The sequence below is a fragment of the Dipodomys spectabilis genome, unplaced genomic scaffold, assembly GCF_019054845.1.
Source record: "Dipodomys spectabilis isolate Male_0828 unplaced genomic scaffold, ASM1905484v1 ptg000069l, whole genome shotgun sequence".
Taxonomy (NCBI): Eukaryota; Metazoa; Chordata; class Mammalia; order Rodentia; family Heteromyidae; genus Dipodomys; species Dipodomys spectabilis.
The window spans coordinates 236,770-258,100 of record NW_024870746.1 but is presented as its reverse complement, the minus strand read 5'-3'; the positions used below and the strand labels follow the sequence as shown (position 1 = coordinate 258,100).

The 21,331-nt window shown below is 40.6% G+C and overlaps 1 protein-coding gene across 3 annotated transcripts in view; it reads left to right on the top strand.

The window, feature by feature from the left end:
• The window catches only part of LOC122109610 (nitric oxide synthase 1 adaptor protein), a 352,796-nt gene that overhangs the window by 192,240 nt on the left and 139,225 nt on the right, over window positions 1-21,331 (top strand). For all 3 annotated transcript variants that reach the window (XM_042682103.1, XM_042682102.1, XM_042682104.1), the window contains exon 3: window positions 17,249-17,341. In XM_042682103.1, coding sequence (XP_042538037.1) covers window positions 17,249-17,341 — 93 coding nt within the window. The remainder of the gene's footprint in view (window positions 1-17,248; window positions 17,342-21,331) is intronic.

Below are 21,331 nucleotides of genomic sequence, written 5' to 3'. Positions count from 1 at the left end.
GTGTTCTACCCTGTTAGACTGGGAGCTGTCAATCACCTTATAGCCATTGTCACAAGGTAAAATATCTCTTGGGTCCTTGGCTATATTATTCATTATCAAATATAAGATCCATATGTTAAAATTGGATTTCCTTAGTGTTGTGCTTGGAGGGAGAGTTAAGAGATACAGAGATGTGAAATGAGGGGCCTTTTGAGAAGTAATTTTAAACATTTAAGGAAGAGGCAGTGGCTGATATTTTTATAATTGGAAATGATAAACATTTAGGTTGTGAAAATCAGTACTTATTTTGGAGCTATGATCTAAATGTAATTGTCTTCCAGTTTAAAAAGGAGACGGAAAAGATTAAAAAAAAAAGACTCAGCTCATTTTAGCCTGAAGAAAAAGTTTTCTTTCCTTTCCTTTTCTTTCTTTCTTTCTTTCTCTTTCTTTCTTTCTTTCTTTCTTTCTTTCTTTCTTTCTTTCTTTCTTTCTTTCTTTCTTTCTTTCTTTCTTTCTTTCTTTCTTTCTTTCTTTCTTTCTTTCTTTCTTTCTTTCTTTCTCTTTCTTTCTTCCTTCCTTCCTTCCTTCCTTCCTTCCTTCCTTCCTTCCTTCCTTCCTTCCTTCCTTCCTTCCTTTCCTCCTCCTCCTCCTCCTCCTCCTCCTCCTCCTCCTCCCCCTCCTCCTCTTCTTCTTCTTCTTCTGGTTGGTCATGGGGCTTAAACTCTAGGCCTGGGCATTGTCCCTGAGCTCTTCAGCTCAAGGCAAGCACTCTACTACTTGAGCCACAGTGCCACTTTGATTTTCTGGTGTTAATTGGAGATAAGAGTCTCACAGACTTTCCTGCCTAGGCTGGCTTCTAACTGCAGTCCTCAGATCTTAGCCTCCTGAGTAGCTAGGATTACAGGCATGAGCCACCAGGGCTTGGCAGAAAAATAGTTTTCTTTGGGACACAGTTTTCTATACCAATAAATTGTTAAAATGGCATGTTATTATGGAACTTGGCTATAGTTGATCCTTTGATTTGGGCTCAGAATGCAATGACTGCTACAAAATTAGGTAGCCATTGGCAATAATTTTCAAAGGGCTACAGCTAGTATTATTTTTTCTTTCAGTTTTCTTTTGAAAAAGTAGGAAAGAGAACCATTAACCTGTGGTCTACTTAGTAGCCTGATTTCCTTCAACTTGTTAAGCTCTTAAGGAAAGATCAAAGAGGCTGAGTTTGTGTTCTCTTCACTGAAATAACTTGTCAGGGTGTTAGACCTGAAGTCTGAAGGGCAAAGAGCCACTACTGTCAATAATAATATTGATACATACTTTATACTATGATTTTATACTATGACTATTCTTTTTTAATATATATTTTTTATTGTAAAGATATTGTACAGAGGGGTTATAGTTACATAAACATGGTAATAAATCCATTTCCTATGGAGCATTGTTTTCCCCTACCATCCCTTTCTTCCCTACCTCCCCAACTCCTCCCTCCCTTCTCTGCAACACCCCCCCCCCCCGCAAAGTTGTAAAATTAGTTTTCAACATACTGTCTTGTACATCTCATTGTTACAGTAGATCATCTTGTATCCTTATTTCAGCATTTTGTTATTTCCCTTCCCCTCCCCAAATTAGAAAAATGTATATACAAGATGTAGGACACCAGAATCAAATACAGTGACAACAGGGGTTGTACCATGGGGGAAGAATATACAAAGAAACAAAAAAATGTATATACAAGATGTAGGACACCAGAATCAAATACAGTGACAACAGGGGTTGTACCACAGGGGAAGAATATACAAAGAAACAAAAAAAAATCACATAGGACATTATAAGTACATTAAAAAGAACAGCAATAAAGATAAAACCTCTTGTGTTCTTATCTTGGGGTTCATTTTACTTAGCGTCAGGTTATATGGTCATATGTACATAGCTTTTGACCTCTTCTGCTTGTCCTAGACATATACTAGTTATTGCAAATAAGGGAAACCATGGGACCTATGTTTCTTTGAGTTTGGCTTACTTCACTTAATGTAATTTTTTCCAAGTCTTTCCATTTCCTAACAAATGGGGCAGTGTCATTCTTTCGGATAGAGGCATAGAATTCCATTGTATGCATATACCACATTTTCTTGATCCATTCATCTACTGAGGGATATCTGGGTTGGTTCCATATCTTAGCTATTGTTCATAATGCTGCAGTAAACATAGTTGTGCTTTAGTAAGGCCTTTATACTATGACTGTTCTTTAGAAGAGCCATTAGACTAACTCGATTACAAATAAGTGGAAGAGGAGCATTTGCTGTATTTGGGGGCTGGCCTTCAAATTTAAATGGCAGCTCTCCCAAAGGCTGCCTGGGAGAGGGGTATGCCTCTTTCTTGAAGGTCTTCTTTCTCTTGGCATGGATAACGCTAACAAGCCTGGAATTATAGCTGTGTATACACTTTTCTCATTCCATTGGGAACAGCTGGCCTCCTTAATAGTTTCCTTGCTTCCTCCCTTGCTTGCCCATATTCTTAACACAACAGCCAGAATCATTTTTTTTTTTACATTGTTAAATCAGGTTTTTATAACTAGCCAAAAATTCTATATATAGATACTGAAGCAGAACTTATGTAACTCTTGCCTTCAAAGAACTTATATTCTGGTGGAAGATGAGAAAGAACCACGTTCCAAGTTAAGAATGTTAGGCCACATAGGAAAAGCATTTTATATATAGCAGTCTTATGAAATTGGTCCCCTGCATTCTAATTGCTAGAATTTCTTTAGGCTAATATTCAGAGGAAGTTACAATGAAGTGATATTTGACATAGCAACTATGGGAATATTTTTGGATGCATTCGGGGATTGAGTAGGAATTTGATGGCAGTGATTGCATAAGTACAAGTACAAAAAGGAGAGAATCTAAGTATTGTCAAGATAGACAATGAATAATAATGCAATTATACCAATGGAATGGTATTTTGTGTATACTAGTGATTTTTAAATTTTTGTTTTTAATATGAAGACTTTCATTGATGAAAATATTATATGGAATTACAACATATTATGCCCTGGAACTGTAGCCTCTGTGGCCAGAGCAGGATAGGGCAGAAGGTGTATGTGCATCTCTTGCCTTTGAGGTCTCTTGACCTTCGATTCTGAAGAATATGGCATAGAAAGTATCAGCTTGTTCTGGGCACCAGTGGCTCACACCTATAATCCTAACTACTCTGGAGGCTGAGCTCTGAGGATCCTGGTTCAGAGCCAGCCTGGGAAGAAGAGATCCTGTGAGATTCGTATCTCCAATTAACACACAAAAACTAGAAGTGGTGCTGTGGCTGAAGTGGTACAGTACTAACCTTGAGCAAAAAGAGCTCAGTCCTGAGTTCAAGCCCTACAACTGACCAAAAAAAAAAAAAAAAAGAAGAAGAAAAAAAAACAGCTTGATGGAAGAACTACTTTGGGTTGATTAGTGGATAGTAGATATTATGTTTAATTTTTAATCATCTTGTTTAGTGTGTGTGGGTGATACAGAAAGTTTAATCAGAACTGATTGCATAGTTTTAGGAAGATTAAGGAGGAGTTTTGTCCCTCTTCATTCTTCTTTCCTAATATAATCCTCAGATACCCCCAGGGTCCCACTGAAGGAAGAATGTTTACTTTTTCAGATGGAAGAGCTAGGAAGTGGCTAGAATAACTTAAAGTATGAGGACCAAGTTGGTCATCAGTGGAAAAGATTAAATAGGGTAATAGATGTGAAAATGATCTGATATTTATATTTATAAAAGGCCATTGTGTTAAATGCTAAAATATGTGAGTTAGGATTACTATCTCGAGTAACAACATTGTGGTAGAGTTAGGGAAAGTAAAGGGCTTTAGGATGGGGAAGACTGGTTCAGTCTTGAGTTTTGAAGATGTGAACTCAGCTCTGAGCAGTAATCATGATTAGCCAGCTTTTTGTTTCCCCTTGTAGTGATGACTTCCTTGGTTTCCTGTAACAACTTTTAGCCTTATAAAGAATAGCAAAAACAAAGTAGCTTACATAGCAGACATTTATTTTTCATAAGCTATGAGCAAGAAGTCTGAGACCAGGGGCTCAACATGGCTGGTTTCTGGTAAGAGTGCTCTTCCTGGCCAGCAGATGGTAGACTTCTTGCTGTGTCCTTACATTGTCTTTCCTCAGTCTTGTTCTTATGAGAGCATCAATTCCATGCCCAACCCTTAAAACCTAATGTAAACCCAATTACCTTCCAAAATCCCCACCTTCTCAATGCTAGGGCCTAGGTATACGAATTTGGGAAGAGCACATACATTTAAAACCTAACAAGTTCCTTCCTCTGCCCCTTCTCTTGTGTGTGGAGAACAGGAGGGGAATTTTGCAGTATGTGATCCAGAACACTGACAAAAGCTATGGCTTAAGGGAGGAGAAAGACACACAGAGAGGCAGCAACAGAGTTGGTGTGAGAAAAACACTGAACACACCAGGTTTTTCCTTCTTCTCAAACTTGTGTTCACTAGATGATTTCATCAGCTGCAATTCTGAGCATACTCCTCTGCTGTCTGCATAGTCGTGAGTTCGCTATTGAGTGTGTCCTTTTATCAGAGTTGCAAATATATGAGCCTTTTCTTGGTGTGGATTTAGCGAAGAGGCACAGTGTTCAGAAAGAAACTACTTTATCTAGTTCAGTTCACTCAAAAGGAAATACCTGTCTGGGAAACTAGGATGGAAAATTCTTCTGTTTGTTGGCATATCCTGTATGTGGAGCCCCAGGGCTTAAAGACATGTCCAGAACTGATTATGGTTCCCAAGACAAGCAGAGTATATCCTATACCCTCCTTTCCATGAGTGGAAGAATGGCCTCCCAATAGACTAACTTACTGGATAACCATGGCTCTGTATTGTAGCAATCTTCAAAATAAAGTTCTCTGGCCAGTGATCCTGCTACTGCCTGGAACAACTGTGTATAGTCTGGAGAAGGAATAGGATGACTTCCCCCATCTGCTTGAGTCAGTGTGAGGTTCTCTTGGACTGTAAAGTGGGAAATTCTGGAAGACTGTGCCGTTGACTTGGGAAGCAGTAAGTCCAGCATAGTCACTCTGGTTTATACTGTGGTAGAGAGGGTGCTAGTCACTTAATATTAGCCCTGGGTTAGAGGTCTCCTGAAGGAGAGGGAGAATATGGGAAGTATCTTTTATCCTGCTGTTTCTCATCCCAAAGGATGAGAAACATTTTATGTCTTTAAAATTATTATAGATTTGTTTTTTGAGTGTATTTTTATGAATTTTAGTGTCACCTAAGTACCACCACAATTGAGATACAGAAATGTCTATCATCCCTAAAACATCCCTGGAACTATCCTTTGTAATCATCTCCTTTTCCCATAATCCTTAGCAACTGTCTATCTGTTCTATCACTATAGTTTTGCCCTTTGGTAAATATTGTTCAACTAGAATTGTGTAGTGTTGGGTTTTTTAAAATTGACTTTATCATTCAGCATAATGATACTCTGTGAGATATACTTTGGATTCCAAGTTTTGTGTATATCAATAGTTCATTCCCTTTTTGAGTATTTTTTTCTTTTTACATGTAAACCAGTTCGCTTAAAATTTTCTATAGCAGTACTATACATTTTTGTGTGTGTTTTGAGACAGGATCTCAACATAACCCAAGCTGGTCTTGCTGATCCTCCTGCCTAAGCCTTTAGAGTGCTTGGATTACAGGTGTGCATTACCATACTCAGTTTTCTGGTTTGGTTTTTTTTTTTGGGGGGGGGGGTCCAGTCGTGGGGCCTGAGCTCTGGGCCTGGGCGCTGTCCCTCAGCTCTTCAGTTCAAGGCTAGCGCTCTACCACTTGAGCCACAGCACCACTTCCAGCTTTTTTCTTTTTTGCTTATATGGTGCTGAGGAATCGAACCCAAGGCCTCATGCATGCAAGGCAAGCGCTCTACCACTGAGCTACCTTCCCAGCCCCTCTGGTTTTTTTTTGGTTGGTCATGGGGCTTGAGCGCTGTCCCTGCACTCTTCAGCTCAAGGCGAGCACTCTACTGCTTGAGCCACAGCTCCACTTTCGGTTTTCCAGTGGTTTTATTGGAGATAAGAGTCTCACGGACTTTCCTGCCCGGGCTGGTTTTGAACCGCGATCCTCAGATCTCAGCCTCCTGAGTAGCTAGGATTACAGGTGTGAGCCACCGACACCCAGCACTGTTTTATTTTTTGAGTAGCAGTCTATTATATAGATGTACCACCATTCATTTGTTAATTTTGTGGGTTGATATTTGTGTTGTTAGTGACAGTAACCAGAACTCCGAAACATTTGTGTACTTTTCTTTTGTGGAAACATGGGCTTCATTTCTCTAGGACAAATACCTACCTAAGATGTTGCTGAGTCATACTGCAAGTGAATGTTTAACTTTATGACTGTCAAACAGTTTTGGAAGGTGGCCATGCATTTTTTAAAATTCTTTTAGCATCATGATAGGAGTGGTCTAGCTGCTATGCATCTTTGCCAGTGCCTGGCATTGTTAAAACATTTTTTAATTTAGAAATTTAGTATGTGGAGTGGGATCTCATTGTAGTTTTAATTTGCATTTCCCAACTAGCTAATGATAATGAATAGCTTTTCATGGGACACTATTATTGCAAACTTGGGAGAATAGTCTATCATTGTAGGGAGCTGTAATCAGGTCTGAACGTGTTTTTCTAGGCCTGGAGACCCAAAGGTAGATTTTAAGAGTTCCACAGGGCAGGAGTATATTTTGGGCTCATTTCCTAGGCACCTTCCTCTTAGGTCCTGTTCACAGCAACATTGAGCTGCTACAAAATTTTGTTGGTTTCTTGTCATGTGCTGTGATGCTTTCTCTATTCCTCTTAGACCAAGTATCTGAATATCTAAATCTGAATCTCCAGCCCAGATTATGCACCTTGAGTCTACTTTAGTCTTTTAGACCTCAAGGAAGTGTTGCCACCTACTTACTGACTATAGGTAAGAATTATGCTTTGAAAGAAATCAGCAATTCACATTGCCCTCTGATCTAGAAACTTGTATGCTGTATTCCATATCTTTATTATTTATGCACTAGAGTTGTACTTTCAAGTGGTATCATTTCTATGTTAGAGTTTCATTTTTGTCAATCTTAAGATGGTTGTTCCTTGTGTCTCATTTGTGTGTGGGGTGAGGGAGGGGGAGCAATATGGTGTTTGCTGGTCCTAGGGCTTGAACTCAGGGCCTGGGTGCTGTCTCAGAGCAGGCTTGCTTGCTTCTTCCTTCCTTCCTTCCTTCCTTCCTTCCTTCCTTCCTTCCTTCCTTCCTTCCTTCCTTCCTTCCTTCCTTCCTTCCTTCCTTCCTTCCTTCCTTCCTTCCTCTCCCTCTCCCTCTCCCTTCCCTTCCCTTCCTTTCCTTTCCCTTCCCTTCCCTTCCCCTCCTTCCTTCTCTCCCTCTTCTCCCTCCTCCTCTCCCTCCTCCACTCCCTCCTTCTCTCCCTCCCTCCCTCCTTCCCTCCCTCCCTCCTTCCCTCCCTCCCTCCCTCCTTCCTTCCCTCCCTCCCTCCCTCCCTCCCTCCCTTCCTCCCTCCCTCCCTTCCTTCCTTCCTTCCTTCCTTCCTTCCTTCCTTCCTTCCTTCCTTCCTTCCTTCCTTCCTTCCTTCCTTCCTTCCTTCCTTCCTTCCTTCCTTCCTTCCTTTTGGCTAATGCTCTTAACACTTGAGCCACAGTTTCATTTCTGGCCTTTTTGATGGTTAAGAGTCTCATGGGCTTTTCTGTCCAGGATGGTTTTGAACTACAATCCTCAGAACTTAGCCTTCTGAGTAGTTAGGATTATAACCATGAGCTACTAGTGCCTGGAATGTCTCAATTTTTATATAACTCATGATATTGACAGGTTCTGACAATTGATAAGATAACATAGAATATTAGTACTGGATAAAACCTTAGAAATCTAGTTCACACAGCTGACATATCCACATACCTTTGGTCTTAATTTTTTTGTTGTTGTTGTTGGTTGTGGGGCTTGAACTCTGGGCTTGGGCACTGTCCCTCAGCTCTTCAGCTCAAGGCTAGTGCTCTACCACTTGAGCCACAGTGTCACTCTGGTTTTCTGGTAGTTTATTGGAGATCAGAGTCTCACAGACTTTCCTGCCCGGGCTGCTTTGAACAGTGATCCTCAGGTCTCAGCCTCCTGAGCTGTTAGGATTACAGGTGTGAGCCACCAGTGCCCAGCTTGGTCTTAGGTGTTCTTACTGATAGTGCCTAGCTACTCATAAAGTATGGTCCCTTGACCAGCTGTGTCAGCATCTTTAAGTTCTTGTTAGAAATGAAGAGTTCTTGGCTCTTCTTAGACCTTCAGACCTAAAATTTACCAAGATTCCTAGAAGCACAGTTTTAGGGAATTGTCTGAATGTAAGCTTTTGGAAGGAGATCTCAGGTGCATTTTAAGAAACTACTTTTCAAACAGAGCTGCCAGAGGCTGAATGAATGCTTGATAGATGAGCCCTCCCCATTCTGATTTTATTACTCTCTCCCTCCTCCTTAGAGATTTCTTCAATGTCACCCAAGAATTACTCCTTCATTCTACATGAAACCATGGGGCCTCACTTCTGCATTCCCATGGGCTTCTTACCTAAAACCTAGCATCTGTGACCTTAAGAGATTAGCTCAAGTATCCAGTTCTCAAGTTTACTCCCTTGTCTCTTTCTAAGTTTGTTTCTTTCTAAGAGGAATTTTAGTCATTTCACAATGCAAGAGAGGCTACGAAAAGGAGTCCTACATCAATGATCCTTATTTTGTTTCTTAGTCTCTATAGAGATTTCATCCAGAGCCAATTTTTTATTTTTACAACCCAGTATTTGATACATATTACTATTCTTAGATTTCTTGTTTCTATTGTCTTTCTTTACTGAATTCTTAGTGCTGGTACCAAGAATACGTTCAACATCTGCCTCTCTATTTTTCATTGCTTTAAAAGCACTTAAATATGTAACTCCTACTTTCTAGGCAAAACTCTCATTTTCCATTTCAGATTCCTCTTACATTTGTCTGTATCATCTCTCCTATTCTTGTCTATGCTTCTGGAATCCAGGAGGCTTTACCAAATTCCTTTGCTCAAGTGTGCCTGCTCATTAACTCCTCCTGAAAGAGCTCTGAAGTTCATGTTATGTCAGGAAGGCTCTTAGATAGATTTGCAGAAAGGAAAAATGCCACCCAGAGAGGTTGGGGGCTTGCCCAAAGTTACACAGCTAAGGACACAAAAATGCTTGTTATGCAATAGCATTACAGTTCTCTGTAGCCCCTTTGGAGGAGTTTATGACACTTCATGTGAAATGTTTTTCATTCAACTTCATAGGATGAGTGTAGGGAATAGGGTGGAAGCTAAGAGGTTCACAGAGGCTGTCAAACATGATTGTTTTCTTTTTTTATATAGAGAGGTAAATTATGCCTTAGAAAACAAGATTCATCATTTGTCTCAATACCATTATTTTTCTTTTTTTTTGTTTCTGCTGATCTTGGGGTTTGAACTCAAAGTTTGGGCCTCTCCCTGAGCTTTTTCATTCTACCACCTGAGCTTTGGCACTCTACCACTTGAGCTACACCTCCTCTTCCAGCTTTTTGGTGGTTAACTGGAAATGAGTTTCATGGGGTTTACTGCCTGGGCTGGATTTGAATCATGATCTTCGTATATCATTCTCCTCAGTAGTTAGGATTACGGGTATGATCTACTGATGCCTGGTTTCTTATTATCATTTTTGATCTGAAGAAGAAATTATCATTTTTGATCTGAGGAAGAAAACACCAAGTCCTTGATTCATGACTTAGTACTACATACTGAAAAAATGCACTTCTTTCTCTTTCTGTGTGTGTGTGTGTGTGTGTGTGTGTTTGTGTGTGTGTGTGTGTGTGTTTGTAGATGAGAATCATACTGTGTTTACAGTGTTGTAACCCTTTCCTCCTGGAAGACAAGTTTGATGTGTCTGTCTTCCTACTTGTACAATATACCATAATAATCATTTAAAGGAGAGTCTGGGCTCAGAGAAAACAGATAGGATTAGATAGAAGTGGGTTTTTTTTTTTAGTTTTAGTTTGACATCCATCCCTGCCTCTCTTTTCATTTAAAAAGACTGCAATGCAATGTGCCCTCCCTATGTACAAGTTTGCACCCACTAAGTCAACCGACCTTGAATTGAAAATATTTGAAAAATAAAATACCTTTACTGAGTATGTATATACTTTTTCTCATTAATCCCTAAAAATGGAGCATAACAACCGTTTTCATAGCATTTACATCATTAACATAGAGATTATTTAAAGTATACAGGAACCTATGCCTAGGTTATTTGCAAATGCTGTGCAGTTTTATATAAGGTACTTGGGCCTCTGCTTTTTGGCATCTATAGAAGGTTGTAACACCAACCACCACACTTGTGAGAGATGCCTTTATAGTTTAATGTACTGCAATTGATGATGGGGGAAAGGCAAGTTGATGGCAGTGAATTATTATTAGTAGTGACATTTACCTTGTTTCATAAATCATCTATTCAGGCCCTGAATCATTTGGGTTGGTTGTTCAGCTCCCTATGACCTGTCAACATGTTCCCAGTGAGAAAAGATGTAATGGCTATATTTCAGGGAATGTCTCATCTCTTCTCTAAAAGGAGCAGCTGTCCTTCAGTGGCTCCCCTGAATACATGGCCCCAAATTGTCTGTGCTTGGGGCTACTGCTGTCTTCCACCTGAGGACCTATATAACTTGCCCTCTTCCATCATGCTGGTCTCTTGACATTATCAAAGTGCTTCCTACCCATCTAACATCTGGGTTTGGATGAATTTCTTTCTCAATGTTCCAAATAACATTGAATTTGGCCCTGAAGCCCTCCTTATATTTAGAAGGTCCCTATACCATGTTTTTCTGACCTTGTTAATATTATGTACCCTTGTTGGTTTATTGACCTCTGTCTTTGATGTAGAATAGGAAGTAAGGATGGAAATGAAGACAGACAATGTGATTAGTATGGGAAGAAATTTGGAGTGGAGGAACGGAAGCCTTCCATTAAGAAGCCTGGCAGTGTTCCTGATCCTAACTCTAAAATGTTTCATTTAAAGAAATACATATCAATACATCATTTAGAGAAATACATCTTGTAGCTCATTAATCATAGTGTTTGTCTAGAATGTGTGATGTCCTGGATTTGATATGCATGTGTATACGCATGTATTTACACACACACACACACACACACACACACACACACACACACACCCCAATATGTATCATATAGAGGAGATGCTCAGCAAATATGCTGTGGGTTTAAATCATTTAATTGTGGGTTCTTCTTTAAGTTCTTGTAATGTGTTTTGAAATCTTTTTTTGATAATTTATCAATTAATTAACTTTTGGGTGTTAATTGTTGCTTGTATACTATATCATCTTTGCCTGGGCTCTGTGAATAAGCATTAGTGGTAGTGTTTATTAATTTATTTGACCTCTGTTAATGCCCTGGTGATTCTTTCTTGGATATAAACATATGTAATATTTCTTGCTCTCAAGGAGGCATGGCTTTCAGGGGAAATGAGAAAGCATCCAGGGCTGGGAAGGTGGCTCAGTGGTAGATTGCTTGCCTTGCATGCATGAGGCCCTGGGTTCAATTCCTCAGCACCACATAAGCAGAAAACGCCGGAAGTGGCACTGTGGCTCAAGTGGTAGAGCTCTATCCTTGAGCTGAAAAGCTGAGTGACAGTGCCCAGGCCCAGAGTTCAGCACCCATGACCGGCCCCCAAAAATAAAAAAAGCCAGGAGTGGAGCTGTGGCTCAAGTCCTAGGGCTAGTCTTGAGGTGAAGAGCTGAGGGACAGTGCCCAGGCCCGAAAGCAACCAATGTGCGGTGAGTGATGGTAGAGGCTAGTTAATATGTCTGTGGTAACCGAGTAGATGGAGTAACTTGGTAGAAATATGTGGGGAGTGGTGTTGACCTGGAAGGCCTTCACTGTGGAGAAGTTTAAACAGTTCAGGAGTAGGAAGGATGTTAGTAGCAGATGATGTGGAGGGTGTGCAGGGCATAGGGTGAGCAAATGCAATTACATAGAAGTAGGAAGAGCATGGCATACTTAACCCACATGTGAAGAGCTTCAAAAGTATTTTTCTGCAAGCAGAGTTAAGTGAACTTTCTGGGAGCAGAAATGTGTTTGCTATGTAGTATTTTCAGATTTTTGTCTTTGCATTGTGATTAAGCATACATAAAATTACTATCATCACCATTTGTGTGTGTGCGTGTGTGCGTGCATGTGTGTGTGTGTGTGTGTGTGTGTGTGTGTGTTTGTGTGTGTGTGTGTTGGTTTTGGGGCTTGAACTCAGTGCCTAGGCACTAGCCCTGAGCTTTTTAAGTTCAAGGCTATTATACTACCACTTAAGCCACAGCTGCACTTCTTACATTTTGGTTATTGATTGTAGATAAGATTCTCATGGACTTTCCTGCCTGGGATAGTTTCAAACCATGATCCTCAGATCTCAGCTTCCTGAGTATCTAGGATTACAGGCATGACCTTCTGGGGCCCAGCCATCATCACCATTTTTAAATGTACACTACAATAGTATCCACTATCTAGAACTTTTTGAAAACTAAAATTCTATACCCATTAAGCATTAGCTTTCCATATCTTTCTCTTTTCAGTCCCTGGAAGGCATAAAGCTACTAGAGATCTTTTTCTATGTATTTCTTAACTTTAGGTATCTTAAAAGTTGAATCACAAAATACTTGTCATTTAATGACTGATTTATTCCACTTAGCCTAATGTCTTCAGGAATCATCCACATTGTAATGTGCCAATTTCTTTCCTTCCCTTTTTAAGCCTGGCTAATATGCCATTTTCTGTATAAACCATGTTTTGAGGCCCATTCATCCTTTAATGGATATTTGGATTGTTTCCATCATTTGAATATTGTGAATAATGTTGCACTTAGGTTATGTTACTAAATTGCAAGTTACTAAATTCTCAATAAGTGCAAAAAGACTTGCAAACATTTACAAGGTAATCCCTTTTGTTGAGATGCTTACATATTTGTTGTGTAGATATGCCCTTATTTAGGAAACAGAGCCTACAGGGAGAGCTTGATGAAAATGCCCAGTGGCATTGTCACAGTTCACCTTTCAATTTATGATTTGTTGAAAACCCCTGTTTTCTAGAAAGTTAATGAATTAAGATAAGTGTAAGCCAAGGACTTGTGGAGCAAGAAGATCACCATTTGTCTCTGCAAATGGATTCCTCACCTCTCAGTGAAGTTGTCTGTGAACATTTTGACTTATCAGCAGGCCTTGGCTCATATCTGTAATCAAAGGCCAATGAAAGAAGCTGGGCCAAACAAATGGTATAGCTAAGAATGAGGGACAAAGAAGGGAAAAATTGTATCACAAGCCAAGATGGCCAAGATGACTGAGAAACCATGGGTCCTGTAATAAAATCATATTTTGGTTAAAAATCAACTACTGTCAAACATTCAGGGTTCCTTTAGGTAGCTACTTATTCTTGTGAAAAAACAGTATGTGTGAAGCATCTAATAGTCTGACCATGGCTCCTGGCTCTAAGAAAGTAATAGTGACTTCTACATATGAACTACAGCCTCAAGCTAGGTTCTAGGCTGGTTCCTTCTCAGCTGTTTTCACTCCTTTGCTGCTGCAGACTTCCTACTTTCCTCCTTGGATACCAGAGACTGGGGTTGAACCATGGTTAGAAGGCAGCTCTGGGAATCAGATGCTGAAAAGGTAGGCTGCTGGTCTGGAGGTAGCTCTCCAGCTTGTAGCAAGTGTTCTTGCTCCATGACATTTGTTGAGTATTTATTCCTGGCTTCTATCATAGGCATTACCCAGCCTTCCCTTCCCAGGCTTCACTAAGTTTTCAAAATCCTTCTAATAGAAACTCCTAAGGCTCTGTTGAGCCCCAAACACTTTCCCTTAGTCTTTCCAGCTGGACTTGTATTGTTTTGTTCCTTGAAAGGTCAAGTTCTGTAGGGCTTAATCTGTTCTTGCTGGTGAAGCTCTAGCCAGCAAAGCAAATATGTCAGAACACCCTGGTCACAGTGTGGGTAGAGGACCAGGCGGATTGGCATATACTCTGTAGCTGGCCTGGGTTGATGGAAGTCTGGCTTGAGCCACAGATGGTGGCACCAACCGTCCTGTTTGTTCCTCAGCCCCTGGCAGAGCCTGAGTAGATTCGATTCCTGTCCCAAAGAACACAGATGCTTCCTCCCAAGTCAGCCTGTCCAAGCAACACTTCATGTTGGAAGAGCTCAGTCTGGTAAAAAGGAGAACTTGTCCCTAAGAGCCCTTTCTCATCTCCTGGTTACTCCATTACCTCCCTAATGAGCAGGATAACATGGTTGTCTAAGTGTAGTGTAATTAGCCTTATAAACAAAGGGTTTGATAACTATTTAAGCATTTCCTGACACGTGATTTACTTTCATGTCCAGAGTTTCCAATAGAAGTGAAATTTAATTCCAATTCTGCAGTTGGGAAATGTTTGATCATCAGGGCAGGTGGAATAGATGCAGCATGTGGCTAAACTAACAGCCCTCTAGACCACACACAAGTCATGCTGGCTGCTGTGATGGGACCTAGAGGCCTTTTTCTTGCCTCAATTGCCCCTTTTCTCTTTAAAACACTCCATCACATTCCACCAGCAGCTGTGAGGAGCACCTGTGATGGTTCTGTTACTGAGATTCTGGAAAGAAATTGGGTAATGCTTTTTTGTGTCAGCACCCATCCATAACCCTGAGATGACATGCATTGTGACAGAGGTGTTTTCTAGATTCAAAGAGAATGTTGAGTTGCATTTTGAGTTCTTAAGATGAAAAGGCATGGCCATGTTTGTCAAACAACTCACTAGGTATAAAGTTTCAGCCACATGAACAAGAAGCTTGCTTGGCACCTCTTCCCAAGTTTAGGTGAGGGATCTTGATATCAAAGTATGGGGGTCGGGGAGAGAGAGAGCGAGCCAGCGAGCAAGAGAGAGAGAGAGAGAGAGAGAGAGAGAGAGAGAGAGAGAGAGAGCACAGTAGAGAAGTAAGCCAAACAAGTTGACCACAAGAATAGTCAACTACAAGATTTTCCTGGAAATAAAAGACACTTGTTTTTATTTGGCTTAGCAAGTAAGCCTTGCTTACTTCTTGTGCTTTTCTTACTTCTTCTGCTTTGATTTCATGGCATTAAAGGGAAAGAAGAAACTGTGTAGAGTACATGAAAGTGCCATACTGGAAGAGACCAAAATGATGAGGACTGAGCTGTCTAGGCCAGGATCTGTCCTCTGAATGAGACTTTCAGGTCCTTAACTTCAAGTGGAATTCACAGGAATGTCCCTTCTGTGCATCTGTGGTCTGACATCAAGTGATTTGTTCAGAATGAGGTGCAGTTAGAAGGTTGTTTTTATTAAAGCTCAAGTAAGCAGAGGTAAATGCAAGTGTGGTCAGGAGCAGTGGCTGGCTCATTTCTCCCAATGGGCATGAGGCCAAAGCCAGCTGATTCACAGATTACCCTGCTGGTTCTCTTCCCTACCACCAGAGGTCATTTCACTTTATCCAGACTGCCACTGAGCAGAGTGCTGCAGTCAGGGGATCCAGCTGCATCCCCAGGTGCATGCTAATTAGACCCAAATCTATCCTTCTGTGCTTGCTGCCAGTTACCTGGAGGATACTGATATGTATCTGACCCCAGGATATAGAACTCTCCTCCATCCTGCTTCACATTCCTCTCTCTCCCCTTTACTCAGTGTTGACTGTGAATTCCAGGCTGAAATAGATGTTTTTTCTCCTTCTCCTCTGTGTTTGCTGCCCTGGTTTGTCCTTCTTCTAAGTCCCTGGTGAAAGGGAAAGCTGTTGAAAGGGTAGAGTGATGGGGAGTGGGTGTTAACCATCTGATGGGGAAATGATTTGGGCTGCCAGCACCTGGGGACTTTATTAGCTATGCTCTAGAGCCTGCTCTGACAATGTAATGGCATTTCACCCAAATTATAGTTGCCCTTGTCTTTAAGAAGTACACAGCTAGGGAGCATCATTCTAACTGTGTTAAACAGAGTAAGATTTTAGAGGAAATGGAGATTTTGGAGGAAGGGATAGACAGAGGACAGTAGGAAACTTTTTCCCCTCTCTCTTCCTTCCACTCCACCTCCCAGTAAGAAACTCTTAACATCAGAAAGTTCAAAGGCATGACTAAGGGAGGAAAGTTCTAGATTTTGGTTGGGATTTAGTTATGTCTTTTTCTCACTAAGATTGATTGCACCCATTCCTGTTAGTATACTAAGTAGAAATAATTGGGCTTCAGAAGCATAGGCAAGGAGCTAGTTGCTTCTTACCCAGTTTGGGTGTGGTATAGATGGAAGTCTTGAATATAAAAGCTCCCAGAGAAGAAAGGCTATGAGTTGCCCTGAGTTACTTTAGTCTGTGGCCCAAATGTTTGATTAAAAACCTTTCTAGATGGTGATGCTAAGATGGTGATCAGATGAAGATGGTTCTAATAAGCTAACTTGGTACTCAGGGTTATGTTTTTGAGGAAAAGGAAGATTTAGACCATCAGTTGATAATAGCTGGACAAGCATAAGAAATGATCATGAATGCATGAATGTAATCGAAAGATTTGGGATTGAGGCTGAGACAAACATTCTTGGGTGGCCAGAGCTATGGTCAGAGCAGCCCTGTCCAGGACTGAAAATGTGAATTTAAAACATAGGGGTGATACACAATGCCTCCCTTAAGATTATTATTTGGCTGGTCTTTTCCAGAATACCCTCCAGCCACCCAAATCTTCAGGCTAATATGTCTGTGGTAAGACTGGGAGACAGACCAATAGATAAAGGAATTTGGAACTGATTATAAGGAGTAAGTTAGAATTCATTTATTTTTGGTGTATGAAAAGACCTGATGTGAAGGCTTATGCTAGCTCTTCTTAATCTACACTGGGGATGAAATGGAGTTCCAAGAGTGACCTAGCTGTTGTTAAATGATAGAATGAGTTATCAAGAGATTTTGTTGAGATTTTCAAGGTAAGCTATATTTTTGTTTCATCAGGATGGCTCAGGTTTTTCTTGCTAGGATGTTTTAATTCCTATGGCTCTAGTTGAAGGCTGGGTGGTAGAATTGATGTCTACTTGGGGTCCCTGTTCTAACCTCGAGGTTCCCTAAGCCCTTGCCTGCAGATATGCACCTGCTTTTAGAGGTCGCTGAAATGCCCTCATACCTATCTCCCTAGGTCTTATTTGCCAAGTTGTGGGCTACTAGAATGGTCTAATTAGACTCTCCCTCTTTGTTCTCTTTTCTTTTGCAGTATGAGTTTAAAGCCAAGAACATCAAGAAGAAGAAAGTGAGCATTATGGTTTCTGTGGATGGAGTGAAAGTGATTCTGAAGAAGAAGAAAAAGGTAAGTGGCCCTTAACTAGAAACTATAGTGAAGAGGGAAACAGCAGAAGTAGGCATGGCATACCATTTCCCTCTAGTGCAGTCTCCAGGCAGAATTAACCTCTTATCTGGTGAGGTCTTCTGTTTTGACTAACAACAGTGTTCACAGGCTGCACTGAAGACTAATCAGGGGCCAGTTGCCTAGTGGGACAATTGGTCAGTCAGTCCTGGTGTTCCACAGGTGATAGGTAATCTCCCAGCATCCTCATGGTCAAAGGCTCTTTGCCATTTTGATAAAACTTTGCCTTTAAGCCTTTTCCTTCCTTTCATATTTTAAGACAGGAAATAAATATGTAGTTCAGGCTGTCCTTAAACTAAGTGTATTGTTTAATCTGACTTTGAACTTGTGATCCTTGTGATCTCCCTGCCTTCTCTTCTCCAAGTTGACTTTACAGACAGTCATGTGCCATCATACCTAGATTACCTATGAGTGTTGATGGTGGGGAATTCTTTCAATTTAAGTGAGGTATATTGAGTACCTGTAATCTGAAATCCACAATACCCCCCAAATGGAAGCATTTTGGGTGTCAGAAAACACTCAACACTGGATGTTGGTGGCTCACTACTCAGGAGACAGAGATCTAAAGTATTGTTGTTTGAAACCAGCCTGGACTGAAAAGTCCAGGAGACTCTGCCTTCAAAATAACCAACAAAAAGCAGTGTGGAAGTATGACTCAAGATACAATGTCACCTGAGCAATCCAGCCAACGGGGTGTAAGACCCTGATTCAGAACCTTACTACTAACCCCTCCCCAAATAAAGGGCTTAATATATTTCATATTTTGGAACATTTGACATTTGCTTACTTGGTAAAGTCTATGAAAATATTCGCAGATCCAAAGCCTCTTTGAAATTTTAAACATCTGGTCTCAAGCATTTTGAATTAAGTCATAATTAACCTGTATTATGTTTCATGAGAGCATAGACAAAGGGGAGTCTTCTCTCACAACTTCCTGTCCTCTTTGGTACACAGCAATATTCAGCTCACTCTAGGTGCCCAGCAACCCCCAGTGTGCGTTATAATTACATTAACAGTTGTTTTCCCCTCCCAAGGGGATATGTTTTCTGTCTCCTTCTGTTGGTAGCCAGCAGACATCCTAAGCTATGGGGTATTTAAGAGTATTGTCCTTTGGGAGTTCCTGAGTAGGAGAATCTGTGAAATAAACTGCCTCTTAAATCCCTGGGCTTAAAATGATGAATTACCATCACCGTTAACTTGAATAAGACATATCCTCAGAAGCAAAAGGGAGCTAACCAAAAGCACCCTGAACTTGTGATTCAGGGATTTTGGCTTTGATCACATGCATCAGATTGCTTTACTCAGCCCTTCACATGAGGAATGGAACTGCTGGTCAGCATCTTCTTGCACTGACTGATAACATAATTGCCATTTATGAGAAGGTGACACGATTCTTTAAACTCATTTGCCTCCATCCATCAGTCTTTGTGGATGTTTCTCTTGGCCAGTGATTTTTCTCATTGACCTTTTCCCCTCCCTTGCCAGTAGTTGAGCTGTTAGCTTTTTAAACCACAAAACACAGACTCTTAATTTTGGTGTTGTGAGTTGTAGGGTGCTACTCACATTGATAGAGCTCAAAACAGACAACAGACTGGTTGTTCATACTGACCTTGTCAGGTGGTAATCTTCCTGCAATCTGTTGGACAGGCCATGCCAGAGTTTCCCTACATGATTCTCTGACTTATCTACTTTCATCGCTGATTCTCAGATTCTTCCTACCACTCCAGTGCACCTAAACTTCTAACCAATGTGATCTTTGTTTATCTTCAGTTATTTTACACCTCAGGCCCTACTATTCTGAGAACTATTTCATACCTCTTTTTTTATTGTATCTGATTTTTAAATTATCTTTAATTATACGAAGGACTTGCCATTTAACAAAGAGCTTATGAATACACTATATCTTGATCAATATCACTCCTTTCAACATTTATACTCATTTCTCTTATACCCACTCCTTCCCTCACTGTTTTTTAAATTTTGTAGGATATACATTGGATTCTTGATTGCATTCTCCCCCACTTCTCTTCTTCATTCATCTACCCTTTCCCCCTGGGCCTCACCTTATCCCTTCTGAGCACCCACTTCCTGGTATTTGAGTTTGCTGAAGTTTGATTTGGTTTCCTAAGGAATTATACTATTAGAGATCCCCCTTGAATCTGCAATATACAGTGAATATATTTGTATAAATTTGCATACCACCCAACATATTTACTTATGAGTTTGTACACTAAATCTAGTTTCCACATATAAAGGAAAACATGCATCCTTTGTCTCTCTGGGCCTGACTTACTTCACTTAACAAAACTTTTTCCAGACTTTGTTTCTTTACAAATGCTACAATAGCATTCTTTCTAACAAAGAGTAAAATTTCATTATGTATATGTACCACTTTTTCTTGATCCACACATCACACGATAGCCTAATATTCAGAATATGTAGAGAACTTAAAAAGAAATTCTCAAAAAACCCAACTCAATTAATAAATGGGCTAATGAGAGTCTTCTCAGAAGAAAAAGTAAAAATGGCCAATAGACCATTAAAGGAAATGTGAATCAAAACAGCATTGAGATTCTACCTCACCTCAGTTAGAATGGCCATTATTAAAAACAAACAAACAAAAACAGATGCTTCTAAGGATGCAGCCAAAAGGGAACCCTAATACACTGTTGGTGGGAATATAAACTTGTTCATTCAGGAAAGCAGTATGGAGGTTCCTCAAAAAATTAAACATAGGGGCTGGGAAGGTGGCTCAGTGGTAGAGTACTTGCCTTGCATACATGAGACCCTGGGTTCGATTCCTCAGCATCACATAAGCAGAAAAAGCCATAAGTGGCACTGTGGCTTAAGTGGTAGAGCTCTAGCCTTGAACTGAAGAGCTGAGGGACAGCACCCAGGACCAGAGTTCAGGCCCTATGACCAACCAACCAACAAACAAAAAATTAAACATAGAACTACTCTTATCACCCAGAAGTTCTGCTCCTGGGCATTTCCCCAAAAGATTCAAACTAGGATACAGTAAAGCCACAAGCACACCATGTTCATTGCAGCACTATTCACCATAGCCAAGGTGAGGAATCAGCCCACGTGCTCCTCAAAAAAATGTGTTATATATTTTTATCCCTCTTGTGTAGAACCATATTTATCTGATACTTTCTACTATGGAATTAATTCATGGTTTTGTCTTTCAAGTACAGTCTTATTTCCAATCTTCTTCATGGATCTTGTACCATATGTGATGCTATCCCCACTCCTCACATGGGAAGACAGGTTATATCACTTAGCACATAAGAGCAGCAGCATGCTGGGGTATTGCCTGGGAGAGAGGCCACCCTTTGCCCTTCCCCCAAGTAGAAGAAAGCTAAGCTTGAACAACATGTTTATGAGGATGTCTGAGGGACCTGTGACTCACTTTGAAACTCCACACTTGGCCATGGACAATGTTTGCTCTTCTGCTGCTTTAGAAAGGAACTGATCCAGAAGGTCTGTCCTAGATCTGATTTTTTTAGTGCCAGGTTTGGAAAGAGGAGTCTTTTCTCTTATTTCTTCAACCCACCACCCACGCCTGGTATCTTTCAGGACCGTGGCTCTGATTTGGATAATGCTTTTAATTATAGTGTACATATTCTACCACCTCTGACAGATGAATGCATATTAACAGCAATCAGCCTTTTTGTCATCTTGTTCTCATGTGACAGCCCTTGAGTATCTACAATGTTCCCACCACACTCACACACATACTCCTTCTCTGCTATAGAGTTGGGAAGGATAAGAGTAGATATGACACAGTATAAAAGTACCATTTCCTCTAAAGAAAAATACTATGTCCTCCAAGTGAGCAAATGCCACTGAAAGCCATCATGGTTAGGCTAAGGTCTGAAGCTCTGACCAGGTAGCCATAGGCATGGCAATGACATGGCTTATGTTCAGCTG